This window comes from Suricata suricatta, chromosome 15, assembly GCF_006229205.1.
Source record: "Suricata suricatta isolate VVHF042 chromosome 15, meerkat_22Aug2017_6uvM2_HiC, whole genome shotgun sequence".
Classification (NCBI taxonomy): domain Eukaryota; kingdom Metazoa; phylum Chordata; class Mammalia; order Carnivora; family Herpestidae; genus Suricata; species Suricata suricatta.
The window spans coordinates 41,528,597-41,553,023 of NC_043714.1; the positions used below are offsets into that span (position 1 = coordinate 41,528,597).

The 24,427-nt window shown below is 43.5% G+C and overlaps 1 protein-coding gene across 1 annotated transcript in view; it reads left to right on the forward strand.

Moving 5' to 3' along the window:
• Nucleotides 1-24,427, forward strand: part of MATN2 (matrilin 2) — a 119,319-nt gene that overhangs the window by 54,507 nt on the left and 40,385 nt on the right. The window contains exons 4-5 of the mRNA XM_029923881.1: nucleotides 4,277-4,399; nucleotides 17,524-17,646. Of these exons, the coding sequence (XP_029779741.1) occupies nucleotides 4,277-4,399; nucleotides 17,524-17,646 (246 nt within the window). The remainder of the gene's footprint in view (nucleotides 1-4,276; nucleotides 4,400-17,523; nucleotides 17,647-24,427) is intronic.

The window sequence follows — 24,427 nt, forward strand, 5'->3', positions numbered from 1 at the left end:
CCTTTAAGCCCGCCAGCCTGGAGAAGTCTTCTTGGAGGAGGAGGCATATGACCGAAGTCATGAGCCATGAGTGGCGGTCGCCAGGTAGAGGAGACTTGGAAGGATCATGGAAACTCTGAATTCGGTGCTTCTCCCATCCCCCATGGTTTTATTACCCTTCAGTGAAACCATCAGGCTGTGAGAAAAAAAAGAAGTGCTGTTTTTCAAAAGCACAAGGAGTCATCCAAAAATATCTGTATTTGTTTCACATGGAAGTGACCATTGCCAGAAAAACAATGTTGTTTTGTCAGAACCTCGTCTGTATTTATTCCTTTGTCTTTGTTTAATTAAGTTAATCCCTCCGTGATTTCCCTTGGGACGGTGCAGATCCCCAGTGGCCATAAATCCCCGACATTATAAAAACAGTATGAAAGTGCAACACACACGAAGCCAACTGGCAAGCTTGCTGTTTGTGGGGCCGGACTTTGGGAATGCAAGCGATAAGCCTCCTGTTCCTACCACGCTCTGTACCCTCACGTAGTGTGTGCGATTCTGCCAGCCACTTGGAGAGGAAACCAAGGACAGCAATAATTCTGAGATTTGTTTAAAAGAGGAAACGAAGCCTGGCAGTCTCCGTTAATAAGGGGGACACTGGCCCCTGGCTCTGGGCACCATCTACTCGGATGATTGTAGGGACTTTTTATCCAGTGTGATGACGCTCAACCTGGTTGCATGCTGGAGTTATTTGGGGAGTTTTCACAAACCCTACTGGTGCATGCCACCCCCAGTGAGTCTGGGTTAAGGAACGGGGTACCCTGGGCATCAGGGTTTTCCAAAGGTCCCCAGGTGGTTCTAATGGGTAGCCAAGGTTGGGTGCTGCTGCTTCTGTGGATTGGATCTTACAGTTATTCACTGGCCGTTCTGTGGGTATCCCAGCCCTGTCCTAAAAGGCATACCCATTGGCTCTCTGCCAACCCTGTGGGGAGAAGTCTTTTAGAAAAAAAAGATGATTGCTGCAAGGGCCTGGTTCATTGCTCTCAAAATGCTGTTTTCAAAGGGGTTCTTTTGTAACACGTTGGGTTTTTTTTTCATGATTATAAAAGCTCTTGTTATAAACTCTTGTTAGAAAATCTGAAAGCAGATCATTATAAGAGAATAAAAATCACCTATACTCCCACTATTCTTTTGAAACCACTATTAGGCGGGGTTCCTGCTAGACACCAAAGGAGGCAAAGCAGCAGCTAGAGAAGAGAAGGGAGACCCAGGCAAAGAAGCTCGTGCCCCCCACCTGCAGAGATGGCCTTGGGATTTGGGGGGGTAGGTTGTTCCAGTGTGTTGGGGTGATATTTTCCAACCATAAAGCTTTTGTGCAGGCACTGTCTCATCCCCACTAGGGAGCTTAGAGTCTAGCAGGGGTGACAGTAATTACATGGCTACTTCAATGCCTGTGTAATTAACATTGTACCACATACATTCGAAGGGGAAAAGTGCAGGCGGGCGCTGACAGCCCACAGGGGAGGCGAAAAGCTCTGGCTCTCAAGAACAATTGAAGGTCTTCATATCAAGAGGTTAATTCTTCCATCAGTGTGCAAGCAAATTTCAGCATGGAATTAAAAAAACAAAAACAAAAACACAATAACAAAAGACTCCTGCTGTTCCCAAACAAAGCAGTGATTTTTATTTAACAGCTCGAAGTCCTCTAAGTTTCCCAGAGCTGAAGAAGCTGCTGGATCCCTCCTGCTAAAGGACAGCCCAGGTGGAATCGCCCTCTCTCTCTGGATGGATTTTCCCTTGACTAGCCCCCATCGCCTGCTTAATCGGATTGGACTTCTCAGCCTACCTTCCCGCCCTCTGCCATCTGGTGTCAACTGTCCTTCGGATCCTCCCTCCTGCTACTTCCCTTGGAATTTTCAGCATGGAATTTAGCCACCACGCCTGTCCTACTTTCCTCATTTCTGCACATTTACTCACCCTCAGCCTGGAGTGCCTTTCCCTTTCTCCATTCTCTCGCTAGCCTTTTCCAATCCACCCTTGATTATAGTGCTAGTGTGTTCCACTACCCCAGGGCATTTGCATTTGCTATTCTTGCAGTCCGAAATGCTCTTCCTAGAGCTTCACATTACTAACCCTTAGAATACAAGCTGGGTGACTGTAGGAACTCCTCATGTATTTGGTTCACCACTGTGTCCTCAGTGCTTGGGATATTGTAGGTGCTTCATTTATTGATAAATGAAGAGTATCCTGTGATTCAAATTTTTCTTAGGTCTCTGGCTTAGGCTTATAACTAACTGTAGGTTTTATTATTTTTTAATGATTCACTATGATTTTTACATAAGCTGAAGGTTTTTTTCCTGGTTATTGGTATTTTCCTTCTATCTGAATCCAATGGAACTCCCAATTGGCGTTCCCAATTGGAAATCTCAGGTAAGATATATTATTGGTAATAGATAGAAGAATTTTCATCTATAATTTTCTTTATCTACTTTATTTAAAAAAATTTTTTTATGTTTATTTATTTTTGAGAAACAGAGTTGAGTAGGAGAGGAGCAGAGAGAGAGAGGGAAACACAGAATCCAAAGCAGGCTCCAGGCTTTGAGGTGTCAGCACACAGCCCAATGCGGAGCTTGAACCCATGAACTGTGAGATCATGACTTGAGCTGAAGTTGGATGCTCAGCTGACTGAGCCACCCAGGCGCCCCTTCATCTACTTTATTGATTTGAGAATGAAAGTACTTATTTTTGGTACTTGAAAGCCTGAGTCCTTATTTGTAGAATCTTAGGCATAAGCATTGTTTTAATATTAAGAAGCAGATTTTATTTTAAAAAACTATTTAATGAATTCAATAGAGGTGATGAATAAATCAGCTTTTATCTTTTTATCAATTTGATATATTTATCTAAAAGCCTAATAAACAATAAAACTCGATGACATAGGAGGTTACATTAAAGTGTGGCCATGCATTCAGGGATCAGTCAGGCTTTCTTGTTAATTGGGTTTTTATTGTAGCTTTCATAGTGATAACTTTTAACCAGAGAAAACTCTTTTTAATATATTCAGTTTCTTCAATGCTTTTTGATTTTCTCCAACTTTAATGGTCAAGTCACTAAAACAGCCAGTTACAAAATCAAGCCTTTCTCCTTGCTGAGAAATAATGTCTATCATGTCAGCCTGTTTGTGCAAAGGAGGGACTGAGTCAGTGATGGATGGAAAATGCCATTAACCTTTTCATGCTCTGACATACTTTTAGTTTCATTGCAGTAAATGCATTGCTGTGAATGCATTCCTACATTGCATTTGTGTGAAACCCCAGGGCTCAGCACTTCATGGACACATAATAAATACTAGATGGAAACAGACCCCCTAATAATCATGCATCCATTTATCCCTAGTAATCTTTGTCACTTCTACCTAACCTCCTTTGACTTCGCTTTTTCCTTGAGTGTTGCTGGCACAAGTCAATAGAGCTCAGGGGGGATTTCCAACGATCGTTCTGGTAGACCAATGGAATGAGAAGTGTGTCCAAAATGACAGATGTAGACTTGGGACCTGCCATTTTTTGGACAGAGTAACAGGTGCTCTCTCTCTCTCTCTCTCTCTCTCTCTCTCTCTGTGCGTCCCCATCTGCAAAATGTCAAAGATGGTGCCAGATGATCTCATGTAAACCGGCGAGACTGTGATTACAAAGCGGTTTAGTTCTCGAAGAACAGGAGTGGTACTTGATGCAGACCAGTGCAGATGCCTGTTCGTGATAGCTTCCAGTTCTCGGGAACCATCCGAATGTTGCAGAGCACATGAGGAAAATACGAATCTGATGTTAATTTGAAATTCCTCAATGCATTTAATAGAAGTGAATGATTCCAACTTTGAATGATATGTTTTTATTTACACCTAAGGGGCACCTGGATGGCTCAGTCAGTTGAGTGGCTGACTTCAGCTCAGGTCATGATCTCACAGTTCATGAGGTTGAGCCCTGAGTCAGGCTCTGTGCTGACCATTTGCTCAGACCCTGGAGTCTGCTTCTGATTCTGTGTCTCCCTCTTTCTCTGACCATACCCTGCTCACACTCTGTGTGTGTGTCTCTCTCTCAAAAATAAATAAACGTTAAAAATAAAAATGAAAAAAAAGAAAGAAATCCACCAAAATGTTAATTGTGGTTGCCTCCAGATGGTAGGATTACAGTTATTCAGTACGTTGCAGGTTATTCCAAAAGTTATTTTAGCAAGTGCCTGTTGCCTGGCCATGTGCAGAGGGTCATCTCCCTCGGAGGTGTGTTCTGACGGTGTGACTTTGCCCCAGTCCAGGATCTCTGTGCGTCAGAGGACCACGGCTGTGAGCAACTCTGCGTGAACGTGCTGGGCTCCTTTGTCTGCCAGTGCTACAGCGGCTTCACGCTGGCCGAGGACGGGAAGAGATGTGTGGGTGAGTATTCTCCTGCCTTGCTTCGTGAGGAAGGGCAAGGTGAGCACAGTGAGGAGGAAAGAGGAGTCCCCCATGGACCCAACTCTTCTCTGTTGAGTTTCAGTAAAGTGCTCAGTTGTCTGATCTAGTTGTTGGTCAGAATCTGAACTCTGAACTTCATTTAGAGCTAGCATTTTCTCATTCTGGGCCCTCAGCAAAAGGCATATTTATGGTAATCTATGCAAATAGGATTGTCCCTTTATAGACTACATTCCTTGTGAAGGACCGGGCTGGTGTTCAGCAAGTGCAGAGGCTGTTTGGGATGGTCTGACTTCAGGACAGCTCTGGTGTTGCACATTCACTTGCTGGTGGGCGAGCTTGCTGAGTGGCACCCCAGAGACGTAGGCAGCCTACCTCCTAAGTATGGATCTGCAGTTGGGTGACAGGCCCAAGCCACCATGTATAAAGCCCGTCGTCAGAAGAAAGGAGCAGTTGCCCCAAATGCGGGCCCCAGGGAAGAAGTTTTAGGGGCCATGCTTGGAATTTCAAGCACCAACTTGCTATCAGTTGAGTGGCTTCCCACTTGGGCAACACCACATTGTGGGACCTGGTGGGAGGCAAGAAAGGTCCGACTTCTTCAGTGAAGGCTGGTGGTTCTCCTCAGCACCAGGAGAGCAGGCCATACATCCCTCACGCCCCTTCCCCGTGTGTCTGCAAAGCACCTGGAACTTGCATGGTCCCTTTCATCCCTCCTCCAGCAAACAGTGCCTGGCAAGCAGTAGGTGGTCCACGAACTGAATTCAGTACTTAGGAAGCAAAACATCTGGAGGCAAAGGAAGGGAAAGGGCTCGACTCCCATCAAAGCTGGAATCTACGTTTTCTGACTCCAAATCCTGCATTTTCTGTTCTGTTCACACCCCATTGTTTCAGGGGGCCTCATTATGTCTTGCTTCCCATGGTGAATGATAATTATTTTGCACATAGAATTGACATTTTCCAGCACACTTTGGTACTTAGCTAAGGATGTGGAAGGAAAAAACAATAAAGCAAAAGCATGGGTGGCCTGTTCTTCGCCGGTGAGGGTAGAATGGGTTTGCTTGCTTGTTTTCACACACTAATGGGAATGAAAACTGCGCTCATCAGAGGCCCACGAATGGAACTGGTCTCCTAAGCCTTAGAGGTTCTGTTTATTTTTTTCTTAAACTGCTGGTGGTGACAGCGATAGGTGGCAAGGCACCACATCCACTAACATGGGCAACAAAGAAGCCGACATATAAACACCAACTCTTACTATTTTTGCTTCATTCATTTTTATTATGCAAGTAACATACTTTTGTTGAGAATGTGGATTAAACAGAGGAGAAAAATCACCATTAATCATTTGTTATATTATCTGCTGGACTTTTCCCCATACAAATATCTAATTCAAAACATTTTGGGGCTCCTGGGTGGCTCAGTCAGTTAAGCATCCGGCTTCGGCTCAGGTAATGATCTCATGGTTCGTGGGTTCGAGCCCCACATCAGGCTCTGTGCTGACAGCCAGCTCAGAGCCTGGAGCCTGCTTCTGATTCTGTGTCCCTCTCTTTCTGACCCTCCCCTGCTCACGCTGTCTCTCTCTGTCTCTCAAAAAATAAATAAAAAACCAAAAAAATTTTTTTAACATTTTGTTAATGTTTAACAAAACAAAGTCAAACTATTTATTTTGTTTAACCTATATATTTTTTTCCCTCACCGGTTGTTAAATGGGTAGAAACTTTGGGTGCTGTTGGATCAGAAGGACATCAGGCCGTTGGGAATAAGGCCAGTGGATAGCTTCTGGAAGAAGGGCGAGGGTGTCTGCTTAGCTGGGTGAGGGAAGGAGCAAAGAAGGCCCAGAACTGTGCGGGTGATGGGGGGTAGAATTGGGGGAGGGGCAGGCAGTAAGGGCCATGGCTAAGGCAGGAGGCCTGCCCCGGCCCTTGGGAAACTGGAGGGTAGTGAGGAACCCAGTTTTATGAGTGTTGCCAAATAATTGCCTAATCATTGCTGTGTGTTAGAGAACCATTGTGTCCTAAGGGTTTTGCTCTAACTTTTGGGGTTTGACATTTGCTGAAGAGCAACAAGCATGAGAGTAGATACTACAGTCACTGGGGAGCTGTTGTGGGCTGTGTTTATTAGAGATGGGCATCTCTCTAGCTGCTGCTGTCAGCACACAAGAATGTCTGCCTTTCCTCAGAGGGGGCATCAAGGCAGAAGAAAGGGAAAATTGGGAGAGGCTCTATGTGCCCCAGGCGTCATCCTCTGGATAGTCCTGTCATCCTCCTCCTCAACCAAGCACCTGACCTGTTGGAGACTGAGTGAGATGATTAAGTGGTGGACCTTTGTTGCCAGTTTTCTTGGTTAAGAGACCGAACAAATTTTCAGAAGGTCAAGTGCTTTTGATGGGGTTATGCTGAGTGTATAGAAAATGATGGAGATAATAGAGATGACAGAAGGTCAGAGAAGGGGGTCATTATGATGGCTAGGGTGGGGGAATCTGGGCAATGCAGTAAGGGTAGCCATTGGACAAGTGTCCAAGACAAGGGCAGTAATGGTGTGGGGACAGCAGTGGTCATTGGGAGGGGCAGGCCTTGCTCCTAGGAGCTGGTAAAGGCGGGAGAGACTGCCACAAGAATGCTGGATTGAAAAACTAAACAGGCAACCTGACCTGAGGACATCAGTCTGAGGGGCTTGTCAAAGATGGAGACCCCGGCATCAGATTTAGACAGGAGATTTAGAGAAGCAAAGGCTGGTAGGGACTCTGGAGGCATTCCATCAGCAGCTGGTTTGGGTGACCCATGTGTAGATGGGAACATTAAGAATATGGGTGCGATAAATCCGTGTTAATCCAGGATGACCCCAGTTTATGCCTGTTGGCTCAGTTCTCAGTAGCCCTCCCTTTCACTTTCAAAGGGATTCTATTTTGGGTGATAAGTTATAGGGTCACCCTAGTTAAGACCAGTCTGACTTAAACAACGGAAGAGACCTGCTCTGCTGAAGCAGAGAATTCCTACAGGTGTGAAGTAGAGGATGAAGACACCAGGTGGAACCACAGGGGTCAGGGCTTTGAAAATCAGGCTGAAATGTCTGGACTCCATCTTTGGAAGAGTCACTACTGGGTTTCTAACTGCGAGTGACCAATGCAAAGCCTCTTTTTAGGAAACGTAATCTCCTCATGGTGAGCTGCAGGTTAGAGTCCAGAAGGAAGACGGCGAGGGATGGAAAGGCCAGTTAGGAGACTCTAGCAGTCTTCAGGGGAGAGGTGACAAGGGCCAGACTTTGAGTGGTGACTGAAGAAATGGAGAGGGAAGGACAGGGGTGAAGAGATGCTGTACATAAAGGAGAGGAGGAAAAGTCATTTCTGAAAGATAATGAGTAGTTTTAGACCAGGTGAGTGTGAAGTTGTGGGGGGACCCTGACAAGGGTGTGTCCAGAGAAAGGCGCGCCGTGTGAAGAGGGATGGTCAGAGCCGACGATGCAGCCGGGAAGCAGCCCAGTCCATTTCTTTCCGAATTTTAATTTCTACTTTTTTCTCATTTAAACATCTATTTGCATGTGTGTTTGTTTTGTCCTTCAATACAGTAAGACCTCAGCTCAAATCCCAGGCCTGCTGCTGGCTGGGCATGGGTCGTTTCACTTCTGAGCCCCAGTTTTCTCACCCATGTTGTAGAGTAATAATATCTACATCAGAGTGCTTTGTGGGATTAAATAAGGTAACGAGTAAAGTTTCTCATACACACGAGACCATTATTATTATTATAGCATATATCATCACCATCATCATCATCATTTCCTGGCCATCATGAAGTATGGAGTGAGGAGAGAGTGAGGCCTGAACTTTGCTGGCCTGAGCCACATGTAGGGAGCAGAAGGGACAAGTAGGGCAGGAAAAATATCCCTGAAGGAACAGCCTACGGTTGAGAGTGGGGTGGGGGTGGGGAATGTAGGTAAGAGAATCAAAAGTTCACGGGATACAATGGGAAAGAGAATTTCTAGGCCAAGGCAATATAAATGTCATGCTCCAGCGAGGCCAAAGGGAACAGAACTTAGAGAAAAAGCCATTGAGTTGAGTCACTGATTCATCTTAGCAAATATTTCCTAACTCTCTGCCAGGCACTCTGCTGGGCATCAGGGGCACCAGGATGACCAGGGACCCACTGATCATAATCCAGAGGGCTGGGATGAAGGGCAGATTTCAGGGGAAGGGGTAGGTGGTGAGACAGTGGGGGCAGTAAGTTTAAACTATTTATTTAAAGACATGGTAGAAATTCACTACATCCAGCTACGGGGGAATGGATGCAATTGTTTTTGGTTGTGGCACCTTCAAAGCTAAGGTTCTAGTACTTTGACTCATCCCAGAAGTATGACTGTGACCCACTTGAAAATTCAATTCTTAGCCAGAATCAGGACTTTTTAGACAGAATTTCCACACTTTTGAGTTAGTGGAACATTAAATTCCAGTGTCAGGGTCCCATTTCCCTAACTGCTCATTTCACCCTGGACAGGACTGAATTTATTGCCACATTCAGGTGATCGGGAGTAGATTCCCCACGAAGGTCCTGTTTTTGTATTGATTGGGTTCCTTTATTTGTAATCCATCAGCTGCCACTAAAGCTGTGTTCATTTCCACCCAACACCGCATTTTTCAAAGACTGTTTATCTCTATATTTAAGGGTGAATTTCCTGCTGTACTTGTTTACATCTGGTGTTTACCAGTTGCCTTGTCTTTGGGGGTAACTTCTGTCCTGTTTGCATCTTATCTGCCTAAACAGATAGTAAACCCTTAGGGATAGGAGCCAATGATTGTACTTTTCATCCTTCAGAGTACACTTGTGGTATGTCTCAGTGCATTGACTGAGGCTGAGTGATTGATTACAATCTCAAGCACTCATGTATTTAAAAAAAATCTTGTCCCCTTGATTGGTTTTTAAATTACAAAATCAATTTTTGCATATTAAAGAAATTGTCGGAATATAGATGTGTATAAAGTCAAAACCTGAGAGTCATTTCTCTCTAGTTTTACTTCCTGGAAGTAATCACTGCTAAAAGCTTGGCTTCTCCTTTCTGCCTTTCTTCTAAGATGTCTGATGTATAGTATTTGCTTGTCACCATCCTGGGTTTAGCACAATTGTATAGTAATTTACTCAGTAAATGGTTGTGGAACAAATGAATGGCATTAAGGTATCCTATAACCCCCAAATTCAATGGCATCTGAATAAAGATGAAGGGCAATAAAAATATAATCTATATTTATTGAATGTTACTAAGTCACTGAATACTTTATGTAGACTTGCAATAACCCCATGAAGGAGGTACTATTATTACCACATTTTATAAGTCTCTTAAGACCTGTCTCTTTTTGACTTTATCTGTAAATTGAGGACAACAATAAAACCAACCTCAGAGGAGTGTTGTGAGGGCTGAGTTAATATGTGTAAGGCATTGGAACAGTGCTGTGTTTGTTAATATTATTACTATCATATATTGTCTGATACATGGGCAACTGATAAACATTAGTTGAGTCTGAATTTCTATATCCTTCATAAATTTTTGTCTTATGAATGCTTCCACTTAATAGTATGTCAGATGTATGCCATTTGCAATGACATGAACAGAACTAGAGTGTGTCATGCTAAGAAAAATAAGTCAGAGGAAGACAAATACCATATGATTTCACTCATATGTGGAATTTAAAACAAAACAGCTGAACATAGGAGAAGGAAAAATAAAATAAGATAAAAACAGAGAGGGAAGCAAACCATAAGAGACTTTTGTTTTTAAGAATTTGTGCTTTTTTATTTTTATTTTTTTAATGTTTATTTATTTTGGAGGGAGAGAGAAAGACAGGGTGTGAACGGTGTAGGGGCAGAGAGAGAGAGAGAGAGAGAGAGAGAGTAAGAGAGAGAGAGATGCAGAATCTGAGGCAGGGTCCAGGCTCTGACCTGTCAGCAGAGTCCAATGTGGGGCTCAAACTCATGAACCATGACAAGATCATGACCTGAGTCTAAGTCTGACACTAACCTACTGAGCCACCCAGGTGCTTCTTAACTATAAAGAACAAACAGGATTAATGGAGGGGTGTTGGGTGGGGGGATGGACTAAATGGGTGATGGGCATTAAGGAGGGCACTTGTTAGGATGAGCACTGGGTGTTATATGTAAGCGATGAATCACTAAATTCTACTCCTGAAACCAATACTACACTATATGTTAGCTAACTTGAATTAAAATAAAATCTTGGAAGAAAAAGAAATCATATTGAGGCCCACACTCAGAACTATGGTGGCACATAGCATGAGGATTTGGCATGGCATTACTGCTGCCTTCAGAGATTTTTTTCTCCCTAGGTTCTCCTCTATCAACCCTCAGTAAGGAGGGAATGGTTGATAATTAAGTGGGGGACAAGGGTGAGAGGATCCATTTTTATATTGAAAGGTCAGTTTTTTAGTTCATCAGCTAACTGCCCATGTTTGGAGCTTGACCCCCCCCATTTCCAAGACATTAAGTATTGGATCTGTCCCTGCACTGGTTTCCTATGGCTTCCATAGCAAACCTACAGACTGCATGACTTTAACATTAGAGATTTCTTTTCTCAAAGTTCTGGAGGCTAAGATTCCAAAGTCAAGGTGTCAGCAGGCTTGGTTTCTTTTGAGGTCTTCCTCCTTGACTTGGAGGAAGCCACCCCCTTGCTGTCTCTGCATCTGGCCTTTCCTCTGCACACGCACACCTGGGTCCTCTGTGTGTCCAGACCTCCTCGTCTTACAAGGACACCGGTCAGAGTGGATTAGGACCCACCCGAATGGCCTCATCCTAGATTAATCACTTCTTTAAAGGTCCTGTCTCCAAATACAGTCACATTCTGACAAGGAATAGGACTTAAAGCTTTGAATTTAGGGTGGAGAAGACCATTCAGCTCAGAATATTTCCCTGTTGTTATGAAAATCGATAGGAAACTTTCTCCATGTTTCAAAATCCTGCATCAAGAAGTCCAGTTGTGCCCTGGCGGGAGAGGTTTTGTGAATCTTACTGTGGTGTGTTATCTTCTGTCTACTCAGCAAGTCAACTGCTTCTACCATTTCTCTAATGATGAACTTGGTTTTTCCTACTCTGTCATCAATAGACTTTAACGCCCAAATACTCCTCTTTGAAATCTTGTTTCTGCTAATGCCATCCCTTTGCAGGCTGATCCCCACTGAAGACACTTTGGAATGTGATCAGGTTGTAAATCCCAGACCATCGATCTTGGGCTTTACTACCTTGCACCCAAGTATCATCTACCCTTGGACACAGCTGAGTGATTTTTCATATATTAGGCAGAGACTGAATGTGGCACGACTAGCTTCTAACCCTGAGATTTTAACACTTGGTAGTCTAGAGGGCCGAATTCCCTGCAGCCAGGAAAGGACCCTTTCTGTCTGTAAACAAGAGCATGGATATGTCAGGCAAATACTGAGAAAGGATTTTATTGGAGGAGATGAGGACTTGGAACAACAGAAGCATCTCTGGGTTACACACATAGAGTACATCCATACATCTGCTCCCTAAACTTAACTTAAACTTGGCCTCTCTTTTTACAAGTACAGTTTTGCAACCAAGGAAGTTATGCAAGGAGCCCAAAATATGTGGCAAAGGATGTCAGAGTTGAATGGCTGGAACTTCTTGGTCTTAAAAAGCTCCTAGGTTCACATGCTTGGAAGCAGGCTCCCCAACATGTAACACTGTACTGACGGCCTGCTCTGCAGTGCCCAGCAGCCTGCAGCAAGCTCGTGAGTGGCCTCCAATCAAGATGGGATTTGACAACTTGGCGTTTTACAGGCCAGGTCCTGAGACCCAGGACTTGAATCCCGCCTTGCCAATCTCTCTTCACTCCTTCAGTTGCCTAGATTACTGAGCACGTAAAGAACAAAACCAGCAAGAGAATCAAAGTCCAGGAGAAGCCTCTTTCCCTGTGAGATTGGGCCTGTGGTTGGCTGAGAGATGGAAAGTGTCCTTCAAAGAGTGGAATCATAAAAAACGACATATCCAAACCTATCTTAACCTTTTTATTTTATTTTTTATCTCTTAATATTTTATTTATTTTTGGGAGAGAGAGACAGCATGAGCAGGGGAGGGTCGGAGAGAGAGGGAGACACAGAATTCGAAGACAGGCTCCAGGCTCTGAGCCAGCTGTCAGCACAGAGCCCGACGCAGGGCTCAAATCTATGAACTGTGAGATCGTGACCTGAGCCGAAGCCAGACACTCAACTGACTGAGCCACCCAGGCGCCCCTTAACCTTTTAATTTTTATTAAAAACACATAAATGTACTTTTAATCAAAATCACCTTTAGTTATACTTTTAAAAATTACTAACTTGGGGCACCTGGGTGGCTCAGTCAGTTAAGAGTCTGACTTCAGCTCAGGTCATGGTCTCACAGTTTGTGGGTTCAAGCTTCACGTCAGGCTCTGTGTGGACACTAGCTCAGAGCCTGGAGCCTATCTTCAGACTCTGTCTCTCTCCCTCTGTCTCTCTCTCTGACTCTCCCCTGCTCACGCTGTCTCTCTCTGTCTCTCAAAAATAAATAAAAAACATAAAAAAATAAAAATTACTAACTTTAAGTTTATTTTTTAAATGTATGATTTAAATTTTTTTCTTGCATAAATAAGCCCCATAATGTATGGTTCATAATTTTCAATTTTGCTTTCTTTAAATTGGAGCACGAATTTGAAGATGCCTATGAAGCAATCTAAGAAATGTATAAGAATCCTTATACATTTTTTAAAGATTTTTTTTAAGTTTATTTATTTTTGAGAGAGAAAGAGCATGTGTGCACAGGTCGGGGAGAGGCAGAGAGAGAGGGAGACACAGAATCTAAAGGGGGCTCTGGGCTCTGAGCTGTCAGCACAGAGCCCCATGTGGGGCTCAAACTCACAGACTGCAATATCATGACCTGAGCTGAAGTAGGACACTTAACTAACTGAGCCACCCAGGTACTCCAATCCTTATAAATTTTTATGAAAAATTTCCTAATCTTTTATATATTCATCCATGCATGGTTCTATAGCAATTTTGGTTAGCAAGTTGCTTTAATTCTTTTCAAAGTTTTTAGCTTACTTTTTATTTTTTTAAAACTCCATTTGTTTTCATGCTTATAGTTAATTGGTTTTTATAGTATTTATAAATAATTACAATAACATGTACAAATGGCATGTATAGATTTGGGAACAAGAACAATTTTGACTTTTTTAAACAGTGGTTTCCAAATTTTGACATGCGTCAGAATTATCTGGAGGGCCTGGTGACACACGTGTTCCAGGGCCCCACCCCCAGGTTCTGATGCCGCAGGTCTGTTGCGAGGCCTGAGAATCTGCGTTATGAACAGGGTCTCGGGGATGATTGCTGCAGCTGGCTCACCACCATATTGTGAGAACCAGTGCTTTGTGAGCACATGGTCGGTCCAGAGGGAAAGAGCACACCTCTGCCTAAGCACAGATGTCCCAACACGCCTTGAGCACCTGTATGCTCTGGGCATCAGGTCCCCAATTTTCAGAAGGAATGAAAAGCATTGATTGATCAGCAATTGGTGAAGTGGAGATCAGTTAAAAGAGCTTCATCTGTTCAACATTATTAACCCCTGATCCAACCCTGGATGTTCTAGAGCATTCTGGAAAAAGTCAAGTTTGGAGTATAAGGCTCAGATTTTAGGCCTAAGCAAAGCCTCCGACCTGTCCTCAGCATACTCAGGTGTTCTTCTGAGGGACATAGGTGGGTGGACTCAGAAATTACACCCTCCATGGTACATAAGAGGAAGTTTCAAAAGAGAGGGAGAATCTGATCTCCTCTCTTTAGGTACAGAGACCAGCCCTCTCCTCATGTTGTATTGTCAGTCTCCTGGACCTTGAAAGCCAAATCAACATTTCTTCTCTTTGGAGAGAACGCTAAAATGTAGGTGGCCTGAGATAGGATGGGCTGACTGATGGTAGGTACCCATGTCAGGGGTTGGGAGATCTTAAGATGTGGCCCAGCATGTGGAGGCTGGAGGTGGGAAGTGTCTACTGCTCACACAGGTCAGTGCAGGCCACAGTGCCAGGGCTTGGTGCCCTTGATCTCCGTGTCCTCTGTTTCTGCGGTTCTTTGCTTAATGTGACAATGGTTCTTGAATGATGAACTATTAACTTTGAGGAGGATTTGGTGCTATGGCAATATTTATGTCATGACTCAACTCCAGCCACTGGCTGGGGTCCCGTGACATGCAGATCCTGCAACTATGTGAATGTCCTGTTTGCACAATGACTTGTGTATTAAAACCTCCAACATTAGGTGCTCTTAGAACTCTTTGGGGAGGTGAAGTCACAAAAATGATACTTTAGACAGAAACTTAATGAGGCCTGGAAGCAAAGGAATAAACACAAAGCAGGTGATAACCCTTCAAAACTCTGAAGCTTTTCCTTTTACATCTTTAAAAAAATTTTTTTAAACATTTATTTATTTTTGAGAAACAGAGCATGAGCAGGGGAGGGACAGAGAGAGAAGGAGACACAGAATCCAAAGCAGGGCCCTGAGCTTTCAGCACCGAGTCCAATGCAGGGCTTGAACCCACAAACTGTGAGATCATGACCTGAGCTGAAGTTGGACACTCAACCGACTGAGCCACCCAGGCGCCTCTCCCTTTGCATCTTTTGGTCACTGTGTTAAGTATGTCATTACCCTTCCAGTGCAGGGTTTTGTGTTTCAAGCCACACCGGTGTATTAATTGCAGATTCCATTTCCTTGTTATTATTTCCAAGTTTCTGATACTGGAATATCCTAAAACATGATAGAAGGAAATGTCTTTTAAAGGAAAAAGAAATCACCCCTAATCCCACCACCTTGACACAGCAAGAATTTGTATTTCTAATTCCCAGGCTTCAGGCATGCCTTTGGAGCTCTATTTTACCTATGCATCACCTCTGTAAATATTCAATTTTGAGAACTACTTTTTTCACCAAATTTTATCCGTCTTTCTATTTACAATTATGTTAGGATTAAAATGTTAATGACTGCCCAATGCCGGAAGTGGAATTCCTGATCTCCCACAAACCGCACTGCGCCTCCTCCTGTCAGTTGGCAGCAGCTCCGCCCTCACGCCAGATCCCCCAAAATCCACCCTAATCCTTCTCTCGTCGCCCTGGCTCCCCTCTATTCCAGCAGCACCCCCACCGCCCTCACTTTGGCTCCTGCCTGGTGTGTTAGCTTCCTGGGCTGCCATCGCAAAGACCACAGACTGGGTGACTTACCGCCACAGAAATGTAGCGCCTCCTCGTTCTGGGGCTAGAAGTCCGAAATTGAGGTACTGACAGGGCCGTGTACCCACTGGAAGTTGTAGGCGAGGGTCTTTCCTTGTTTCTGGAGGTGGCTGTTGACCCTTGGCGTTCCTCAGCCCGTAGCCACATCCTTCCAGCCTCGGTCCTCACATGAGTTCTCCCTGTATGTCCGTGTCTTCACGTGCCAACCTCCTCTTCCTATAAGGACCCCAGTCATATTGAATCAAGGCCCACCCATGCGACCCCATCGCAACTCGACTGTATCAGCAAAGACCCTATTTCCAAATAAAATCACATTCACAAGTACTGAGGTTAGGATTTCCACTTATCTTTTGGGGGGACATGTTTAACCAGAACACTACTCCCTGTCTCCCCCATCCACCTCCGTCCTGCACCATCCTGGTTTAACCCTCCACCATTCCTCGCTGGGGTTGATGTGCTAGGCTTCTAACTGGTTTTCCACTGTCACATTTGCCCTCTATCATCTATTCTTGATTCCTTTGTTTAGAACCTTCCAGTGACTCCCTACTCAGTCAGAGGAAAAGCCCAAGTCCTGGCAGTGGCCCCGGTCCCTCCTGACCCTCTCCCGCCTATCTCTGCTCCAGCCACGCTGGCCTCCTGGATGGTCCTGCAGCAAACCTGGCATATTCCCACCTGGCCGTCTTTGCACTTGCTGTTCCTTTTGCCCAGATGCCCCCTCCCCGTTATCCGCATGGCTCAACCCTCATTCAAGGCTCTGCCCAACTGCCTGCCCACTTCTTAAGAGACCTTTCCTGACCACCTCCATTACCTTCCCCAATCCTTCCAGCCTCCCCATGGTCGCTATTGCTTTTCCCCATTTTATTATTCCCCAGGACACTTTCTCCACCTTCTGCAAGACTATCTTATTTACTTATATTAATTTTTGTCCACCACCACCATCATCCAAATGTAAGTTCCTTGAGGACTGGAATTTTTCTTGGTTTTATTATTTGCTGTATCCTTAGCACCCAAAACAGGCCCAAGCCCGCAATAGGTGTTTAGTGAACAATTATAGATTTAATGACAAATAGGACAAGGCATTCTCTTTTTTCTTTTTTTAATGTTTATTATTTTTGAGAGAGATGGAGAGACAGAGTGGGTGCAGGCGAGGGGCAGAAAGAGAGGGAGACACAGAATCTGAAGCAGGCTCCAGGCTCTGAGCTGTCAGCACAGAGCCTGACATGGGGCTCAAACTCAGAAACTGCGAGATCATGACCTGAGCCCAAGTCAGATACTGAACCAACTGAGCCATCCAGGCACCCCCATTTTCTTATAAATTACTAAGCCACTTACCATTATTCAATGTCCATCTTATCTTCCAGATTTTTTGCCACCATAAATAATGCTGCTGTAAATAGCTTATTTCATATATTTAATCACTCCTTTTTATCAATTATTTCTTGGGTCATGTTTCCACTGTGAACACTGTCAAATGTTCTTCCAAGAGGATTTTTGTCACTTTAAATGCCACCAGATCTGACTCAGTTTCCATGCTGCCTTGCCACCACTGGGCTTCATTCCTTCTTTATTTTTGCAGTTTAATCCATAGGCTTTGTGATTGTTTCGACTTGCATTTCATTAACTTTTAAATACAATTGGTCATGTGTTCTTTAGTTTATCTTCTGAAATAAATTGCTGATCTAGACCCCTGATTATTTTTTAGGTGGTTGTAGGGAGAAGCCTTGGATTCCTGTTTATTCATCCGTACTTTTTTGGGACAATCTTAATCCTCGTTCATATTTGTTATAAGTATGATGCTGTTATTTCCATTCCATCCGATTATTCCTGTCTGTGTGTCTCCTTCAACTCTGTTTTAATATTTACAGCTGTGGACTACTGTGCCTCAGAAAGCCACGGATGCGAACACGAGTGTGTAAATGCTGACGGCTCCTACTTTTGCCGGTGCCCTAAAGGATTTGCTCTTAACCCAGATAAAAAAACATGCACAAGTAAGTTACATCAAAAAAAAAAATTGTGTGTGTGTGTGTGTGTGTGTGTGTGTGTGTGTGTATGTGTTGACAGTTTCGGGATCTTACGTTTTATTTGTTTACTTACTTACTTTTAACTCCAGTGTAGTTAACATAGCGTTATATTAGTTTCAGGTGTACAGTACAGGGACTCAACAACAAAATGTTTTTCTGCTGCCATTGCTGTGGGCTCCGTGGCCGGGGGACTCCCCCAAGCATATTGTAGCACAGGATCAGGCGCTGCGGAGTCTGATGATTTCTGCCCCATTCTTCCTTTATCAGGCCTTTCTTCACTTGTCCTAGGACCGTAGCCCACCCCGGCTCCGCAGCACCCCTCAAAGCGTTTGACAGTGGTATATCTTTCGTTGGGGACCACAGGTGGGAATGCCCTTCCGGCATCTGCCGGACGTGCTGACGATTGGACCGTCTCACTTCACGCTGGCCCGGCTTGGCTGTGCCCGTCATCGTTAACAGAGCTTAAGAAATACTTTCAGTGAGGCTCTGTGGCCTGTGGGTTTCAGCTCTGACTCCACACGAGTGTAGGAAAATCGCTGAGCCTTAAGGAGTTGAATGTGGTTGCCTTGGGGTAGGGGAGGGGTGGGGGAGGGGTGGGTGGAGGGTGGTTGGCAGAGAACTGCTCGTTCTTTTGTTGGATATTTTTAGTTCTGTTTGATTTTAACTGTACGCATACAGATCAGAATTTACTTGTGCTCCCAACAGCTGACCATAAAAACGTATAAACTAAAGATGTTTTGCAAAAGGATTCTAAAAGCGTTCTTTTACATGTAAAGATATGTCCAAGCACTTAAAGGACTGTGTATGAATTATCATCCTGCTGGGAGGTTCACTTGAGAGAAGGTTGTTTTTAAGGGATTAGGGCCCAGCATTAGAAAGCGCAGGGAATACCCAGTTAGTCTGAGTCATCTCTGAAACATACATCAGGGAGAAAATAGGATTTCTTTTTTTTTTTTTAATGTTTATTTATATTTGGGGGGAGAAAGAGAGAGTTGGGGGAGGGGAATAGAGAGGGAGACACGGAATATGAAGCAGGCTCCAGGCCCTGAGCTAGCTGTCAGCACAGAGCCCAGCGTGGGGCTCAAACTCACAAGCCGTGAGATCATGACCTGAGCCGAAGCCAGACGCTTAACCGACTGAGCCACCCAGGCGCCCCGAGAAAATAGGATTTCAATTCATAGAAAGTTCATGTACTCACCACCTTTCTAAAACACATTGATTATGGAAAGCAGGATATATTCGGACAATTTTTTAAAAAGAACCCCCTCAGGGTGCCAGGGTGCCTTAGTTGGTCAGGCGTCTGGCTTTGGCTCAGGTCATGATCTCGCGGTTCGTGGGTTTGAGCCCCGCATCAGGCTCTGCGCTGACAGCTAGCTCAGAGCCTGGAACCTGTCTTCGGATTCTGTGTCTCCCTCTCTCTCTGACCTTCCCCTGCTCACACTGTCTGTCTGTCTCTCTCAAAAAAATTTTTTTAATTTTAATAAAAATTAATAAAAAGCACCCCCTCAAAACTCCTGAAACATAAGCTTGCTCTTCAATCCCTACGTATCAATAGTTTACGAACACTGGGGCTGGAGGCAGGGGTACAGCATGGAAATTGCAAGGAACACGATCAGTCAAAATATGCATTTCTAGAGCCCTAACCATGTGCCAATAGCAATGGACAAGGTGAGGGCCTTCCTGGAGGAGGCAATATCTTAGCTGAGCCTAGAAGGCAGAGCCACCATTTATTCACCAGGCAAAGAAGGCTGAGACCAGGGTGGCCAGGAGGAGGAGAGGTATGCAAAGACATGAGCCCACCAGGCTCAGGTGCACGCCTGGCACATGGCAGCATGCAGTTTATTGAGAGAAGAAGTGAATGAAAGAGTGGGCTCCCCGGTCCTCATCTCCCTTCCCTTCTGAACATTCCGAACCATAAACCAGCAACCTGGCTGTGACAGTGGCTGGGACTGTGGTTGCCAGGCCGATGGGTCGCTCTGTTCCTCAGAGAGGAGGCCGTGTGCTCCCAACGGGCGCCTCTGGCTCAGATCAAATTCTAGCTCGTCTGCTTTTTCACTAGCTGATCTTGGACCTTTCCTTTCCCCACACTGAAGCTCTACATTAATTAAATAACAACTCCTCATTCTACTCTGTCTCTCTTCCCCAGTTCTTGGCAATCACCATTCTACTTTCTGTCCGTATGAATCCGACTACTCTAGGTACCTTGTGTAGAGAATCAGACAATGTTTGTCCTTTGGATGCTGGATTATTTCACTTAGCATACTGTCTCCAAAATTCACCATCTGTGTCAGAATTTCCTTCCTCTTTAAGGCTGAATAATATTTCATCGTATGTATACATCATGTTTTGTTTATCCATTCATCAGTCAGCAGACACGTGGGTGGTTTCCATCTTTTGGCCCTAGTGAATAATGATGCAGTGAACATGAATGTAGAAGTATCCGTTCAAATCTGTGCTTCCAAATTATTAGGTCATATTGTGGCAAGACTCTTTGAGGTCTAATTTGAAACCATTACTACTGAGGCAGGCACACGAACATTCTCAGATGTTCTGGGTCTTTTCATGAGAAAGGTAGAAGACTTCAGTCCCCTGGACAGGGATTCATGTCTTTGGTGCCAAGGAGATTGGAGGTTTCAAGTCTAATGCTTAATCATCTAATACCTGTTATAGTGAGTAAAGGTAATTCTAGAAATTTATAATTTATATAATAGCATATTGCTATTTATTATTTACTGCCTTTGAGATCATTATAGTCATTATTTTTTAGACTCTGTTGATAACTTGGTTGGAATTTCCATCCTTTTTCAGGTAGGAATGCTTTGCATAGAGGAAAGTACTACATGAATATTTATATTTGCATTAAAAGTGAAACACGAAGGAAGGAAATAATTTTATACTGAATCCGCAGCATAAAATATAGAATGTATAGAATTTGGGTTTCCTAGCCAGCTCATGGTTAACCTACTGTAATATGCCACTTGCTTTTGCAAGATGAATTTTTGTACATGAATCAAAGATTCTCAGTTGGAGGGGCCTTAGTTCAACCCAGTTCTAGACAACCACCCATCCCACAGTATTCCCATCCTATCATCCAGCCTGCGCTTAAATACTCCAACTTATGGGACACTCGCTACACCCCATGCTGTGCATTCCACTTCGTGCAGCTCTGACTCTTAGAAAGTCATTCCTTAAACTGAGCTGATAATCACTTCCTTGCACTTTGAAACTAAGAGCAAATTAAGCTTCATGTATTTTCTTGGTCATTAGGACTAAGTCGTATCAGAATGACTTTGTTTCACTTAGTAGACTAGCCAGGGCTGGAAAATGTGGTAGGGACTTTCTGTGCTTTTACAGACATTCATAGACAATCTGCTGATGAAGGCCCTGTGCCTCATAGACCAGATGGAGGAATGTGTGCTGTATGAGAGAATAATTAATTGGTTGCATCTATAACTGCTGAATGTTGGTGCCCAGAAGATGTTACTTGCTGAGCTGAGATCCTCATGGAGGGAGGGTTTTTTTTAAGCAGCCTGGCAAAAAGAAGCCTGAAGAAATATGTGAAAGCTATCTTATATCCCTAGTGACCCCTTGTTGGTTTTTAGGGGGCAATGTTTACATCTATACCCTCCAAAACACTCCATTAAGAGTAGTACTGATGACTGAGAAGCCTGGGTGGCTCAATCAGTTGAGCGTCCATCAGCTCAGGTCATAGTCTCACAGTTCATGAGTTCGAGCCCTGCATTGGGCTCACTGCTGTCAGTGTAGAGCCCACTTCCAGTCCTCTGTTCCCCTCTCTCTTCTCTGCCCCTTTTCTGCTCATATGTGCATGCGTGCGTGTGTTCTCTCTCTCAAAAATGAATAAACATATAAAATAGGAGTACTACTGATAACCATTTATTCATTCAACAAATATTTGTTGAGTACCTACTATGTGCCAGATGCCATTAGAGATACTAAGCATGCAGTGCTAAGTAAAACAAACCAAAAAGACTTCTGTTCTTCTGGACAATAGCTTACATTCTATCGGAGCAGAGTAAGATGAGAATACAGGGCTCATGTAAAAAGTGGAATCTGATCAAAGACTTGAAAGAGGTGAGGGAAGGAGAGACTTTTGAAGCAGGGGAAACGCAGGGCCAGTGCAAAGGCCCTGAGGCAGAAACTGTAATGCTTGGCAATGTTGAGGGACAGCAAGGAAGTCCATGTGACTGGAACAGAGTAAGACATAGTAATGTAGTGTGGTCCACAGAGGATATGGCCTGTCCTCTCTGTGGTGATAGGTTTGCTTCCCCAAATTCCAGTGATGCCTGTGAGCTCATGGTCACTTCCCTATACTGAAATCCTAAAATGGCTTTGTTTGTTGGCTGTATTTTATGTTTTGGGTATAGACATCAGAAGCTACATACATTGTCTCCAGCAAGTTTCCCCGATTATTTTCTTCTCCACTACTGGGCACTTCCCACACTGTTCTTTTTTCTATTTTTTAATGGTATTTTCCATGGCAACTAGTTTCACAATTATGAATGTGCATACTTATTTATAGTACCTTCCCTGACAACAAAAGTAATATATGCTCATTGTGGAAAACTGGATCATATAGAAATGAAGTTGTATAAAATGAAATGGTTTTTACTCTAATCACCCAGAGATAACCATTGTTAATACTGACTTGCTACATTTCTCTCCAGTTTTTTTTTATGTATATGAATATATTTTTATAGAGTTGATATCATACAGTATGACATTAAATCATGAGAATTTTCATATGTCATTTATTTATTTATTTTAACATTTATTTATTTTTGAGAGCCAGAGAGAGACAGATCATGAGCAAGGCAGGGGCAGAGAGAGAGGGACACACGAAACTAGAAGCAGGCTCCAGGCTCTGAGCCCAGAGCCCAGAGTAGGGCTTAAACCCACGAACCGTGAGTTCATGACCTGAGCCAAAATTGGATGCTTAACCGACTGAGCCACCCAGGCACCCCTATCAAAAACATTTTAATGTCTTCATGATAATCTATCATCTGTGTTATCACAAAGTGTTCAATAATATTTTTTTGCTACTCAGACTATATTGTAATAGATGTCCTCATATGTAAGTCTTTGCATTTCTGACCATTTTTTCTTAAGAACAAAACATAAAAGGAAACTTACTGAGTCAAAGTCTGTTAACAGTTTTAAGGCTTTTGATGTATATTGGAAATTATTTTCCAAAAAGTTTTACCAATTTATACTCTACTGTGTTTTTTTAGAATAGTTTTATTTATTTATTTTTAAAAATAGATTATTATCAAATTGGTTTCCATATAACACCCAGTGCTCTTCCCCACAAGTGCCCTCCTCCATTACCACCACCTCTTTTCCCCCTTCCCCCCTTCTCCTTCAGCTGTAGGTTCATTTTCAGTATTCAGTAGTCTCTCAGGTTTTGCGTCCCTCTCTCTCCCCAACTCTCTTTCCCTCGTCCCCTCTTCATGGTCCTCCATTAGGTTTCTCCTGTTTTCCTGTTAGACCTATGAGTGCAAACATACGGTATCTGTCCTTCTCTACCTGACTTATTTCGCTTAGCATGACACCCTCGAGGTCCATCCACCTTGCTACAAATGGCCAGATTTCATTCTTTCTCACTGCCATGTAATACTCCATTGTATATATATATACACCACATCTTCTTAATCCATTCATCAGGTGATGGACATTTAGGCTCCTTCCATGATTTGGCTATTGTTGACAGTGCTGCTATGAACATTGGGGTACACGTGCCCCTATGCATCAGCACTTCTGTATCCTAGCAGTGCTATTGCTGGGTCTTAGAGGAGTTCTACTGATAGTTTTTTGAGGAACCTCCACACTGTTTTCCACAGCGGCTGTACTAGTTTACATTCCCACCAACAGTGTAAGAGGGTGCCCGTTTCTCCACATCCTTGCCAGCCATCTATAGTCTCCTGATTTGTTCATCTTAGCCACTCTGACTGGTGTGAGGTGGCACCTCAGTGTGGTTTTGATTTGTATTTCCCTGATGATGAGTGATGTTGAGCATCATTTCATGTGCCTGTTGGCCATCTGGATGTCCTCTTTGGAGAAGTGTCTGTTTATGTCTTCTGCCCATTTCTTCACTGGATTATTTGTTTTTTGGATGTGGAGTTTGGTGAGTTCCTTGTAGATTTTGGATACTAGCGCTTTATCTGATATGTCATTTGCAACTATCTTTTCCCATTCTGTTGGTTGCCTATTAATTTTCTTGATTGTTTCCTTTGCAGTGCAGACACTTTTTATCTTGATGAGGTCCCAATAGTTCATTTTTGCTTTCATTTCCCTTGCCTTTGGGGATATGTCCATTAGGAAATTTCTGCAGTTGAGGTCAAGGAGTTTGTTTCCTACTTTCTCCTCGAGTACTGTAAGTATTTTGAAGAGGCAATTGAAAAACTTTTTGCTAAGTTTTTTAAGAAAATATTTTCCCTAGTTGCTTTATTTATTATCATGTCTAATTACCTTCCTTCATAAAATTAATTAGTAACATATAAAGATAATTTACAAATATATTTTATGGTGTTATTTGATGAGTAGTCTGTTCTAATGAAAATTAACTGAAGAAGAATTAGATCATATGAATAAGGCCTTTATTTATTAAAAGAAATTGTAGTTATAAACCTCCCCACAAAGAAAACACCAGGACCAGTTGGCTTAACTGGTGAATACTTGAGGAAGAACTAATACCAATTACACAAATTCTTCCAGGAAACTGAAGAGGGAA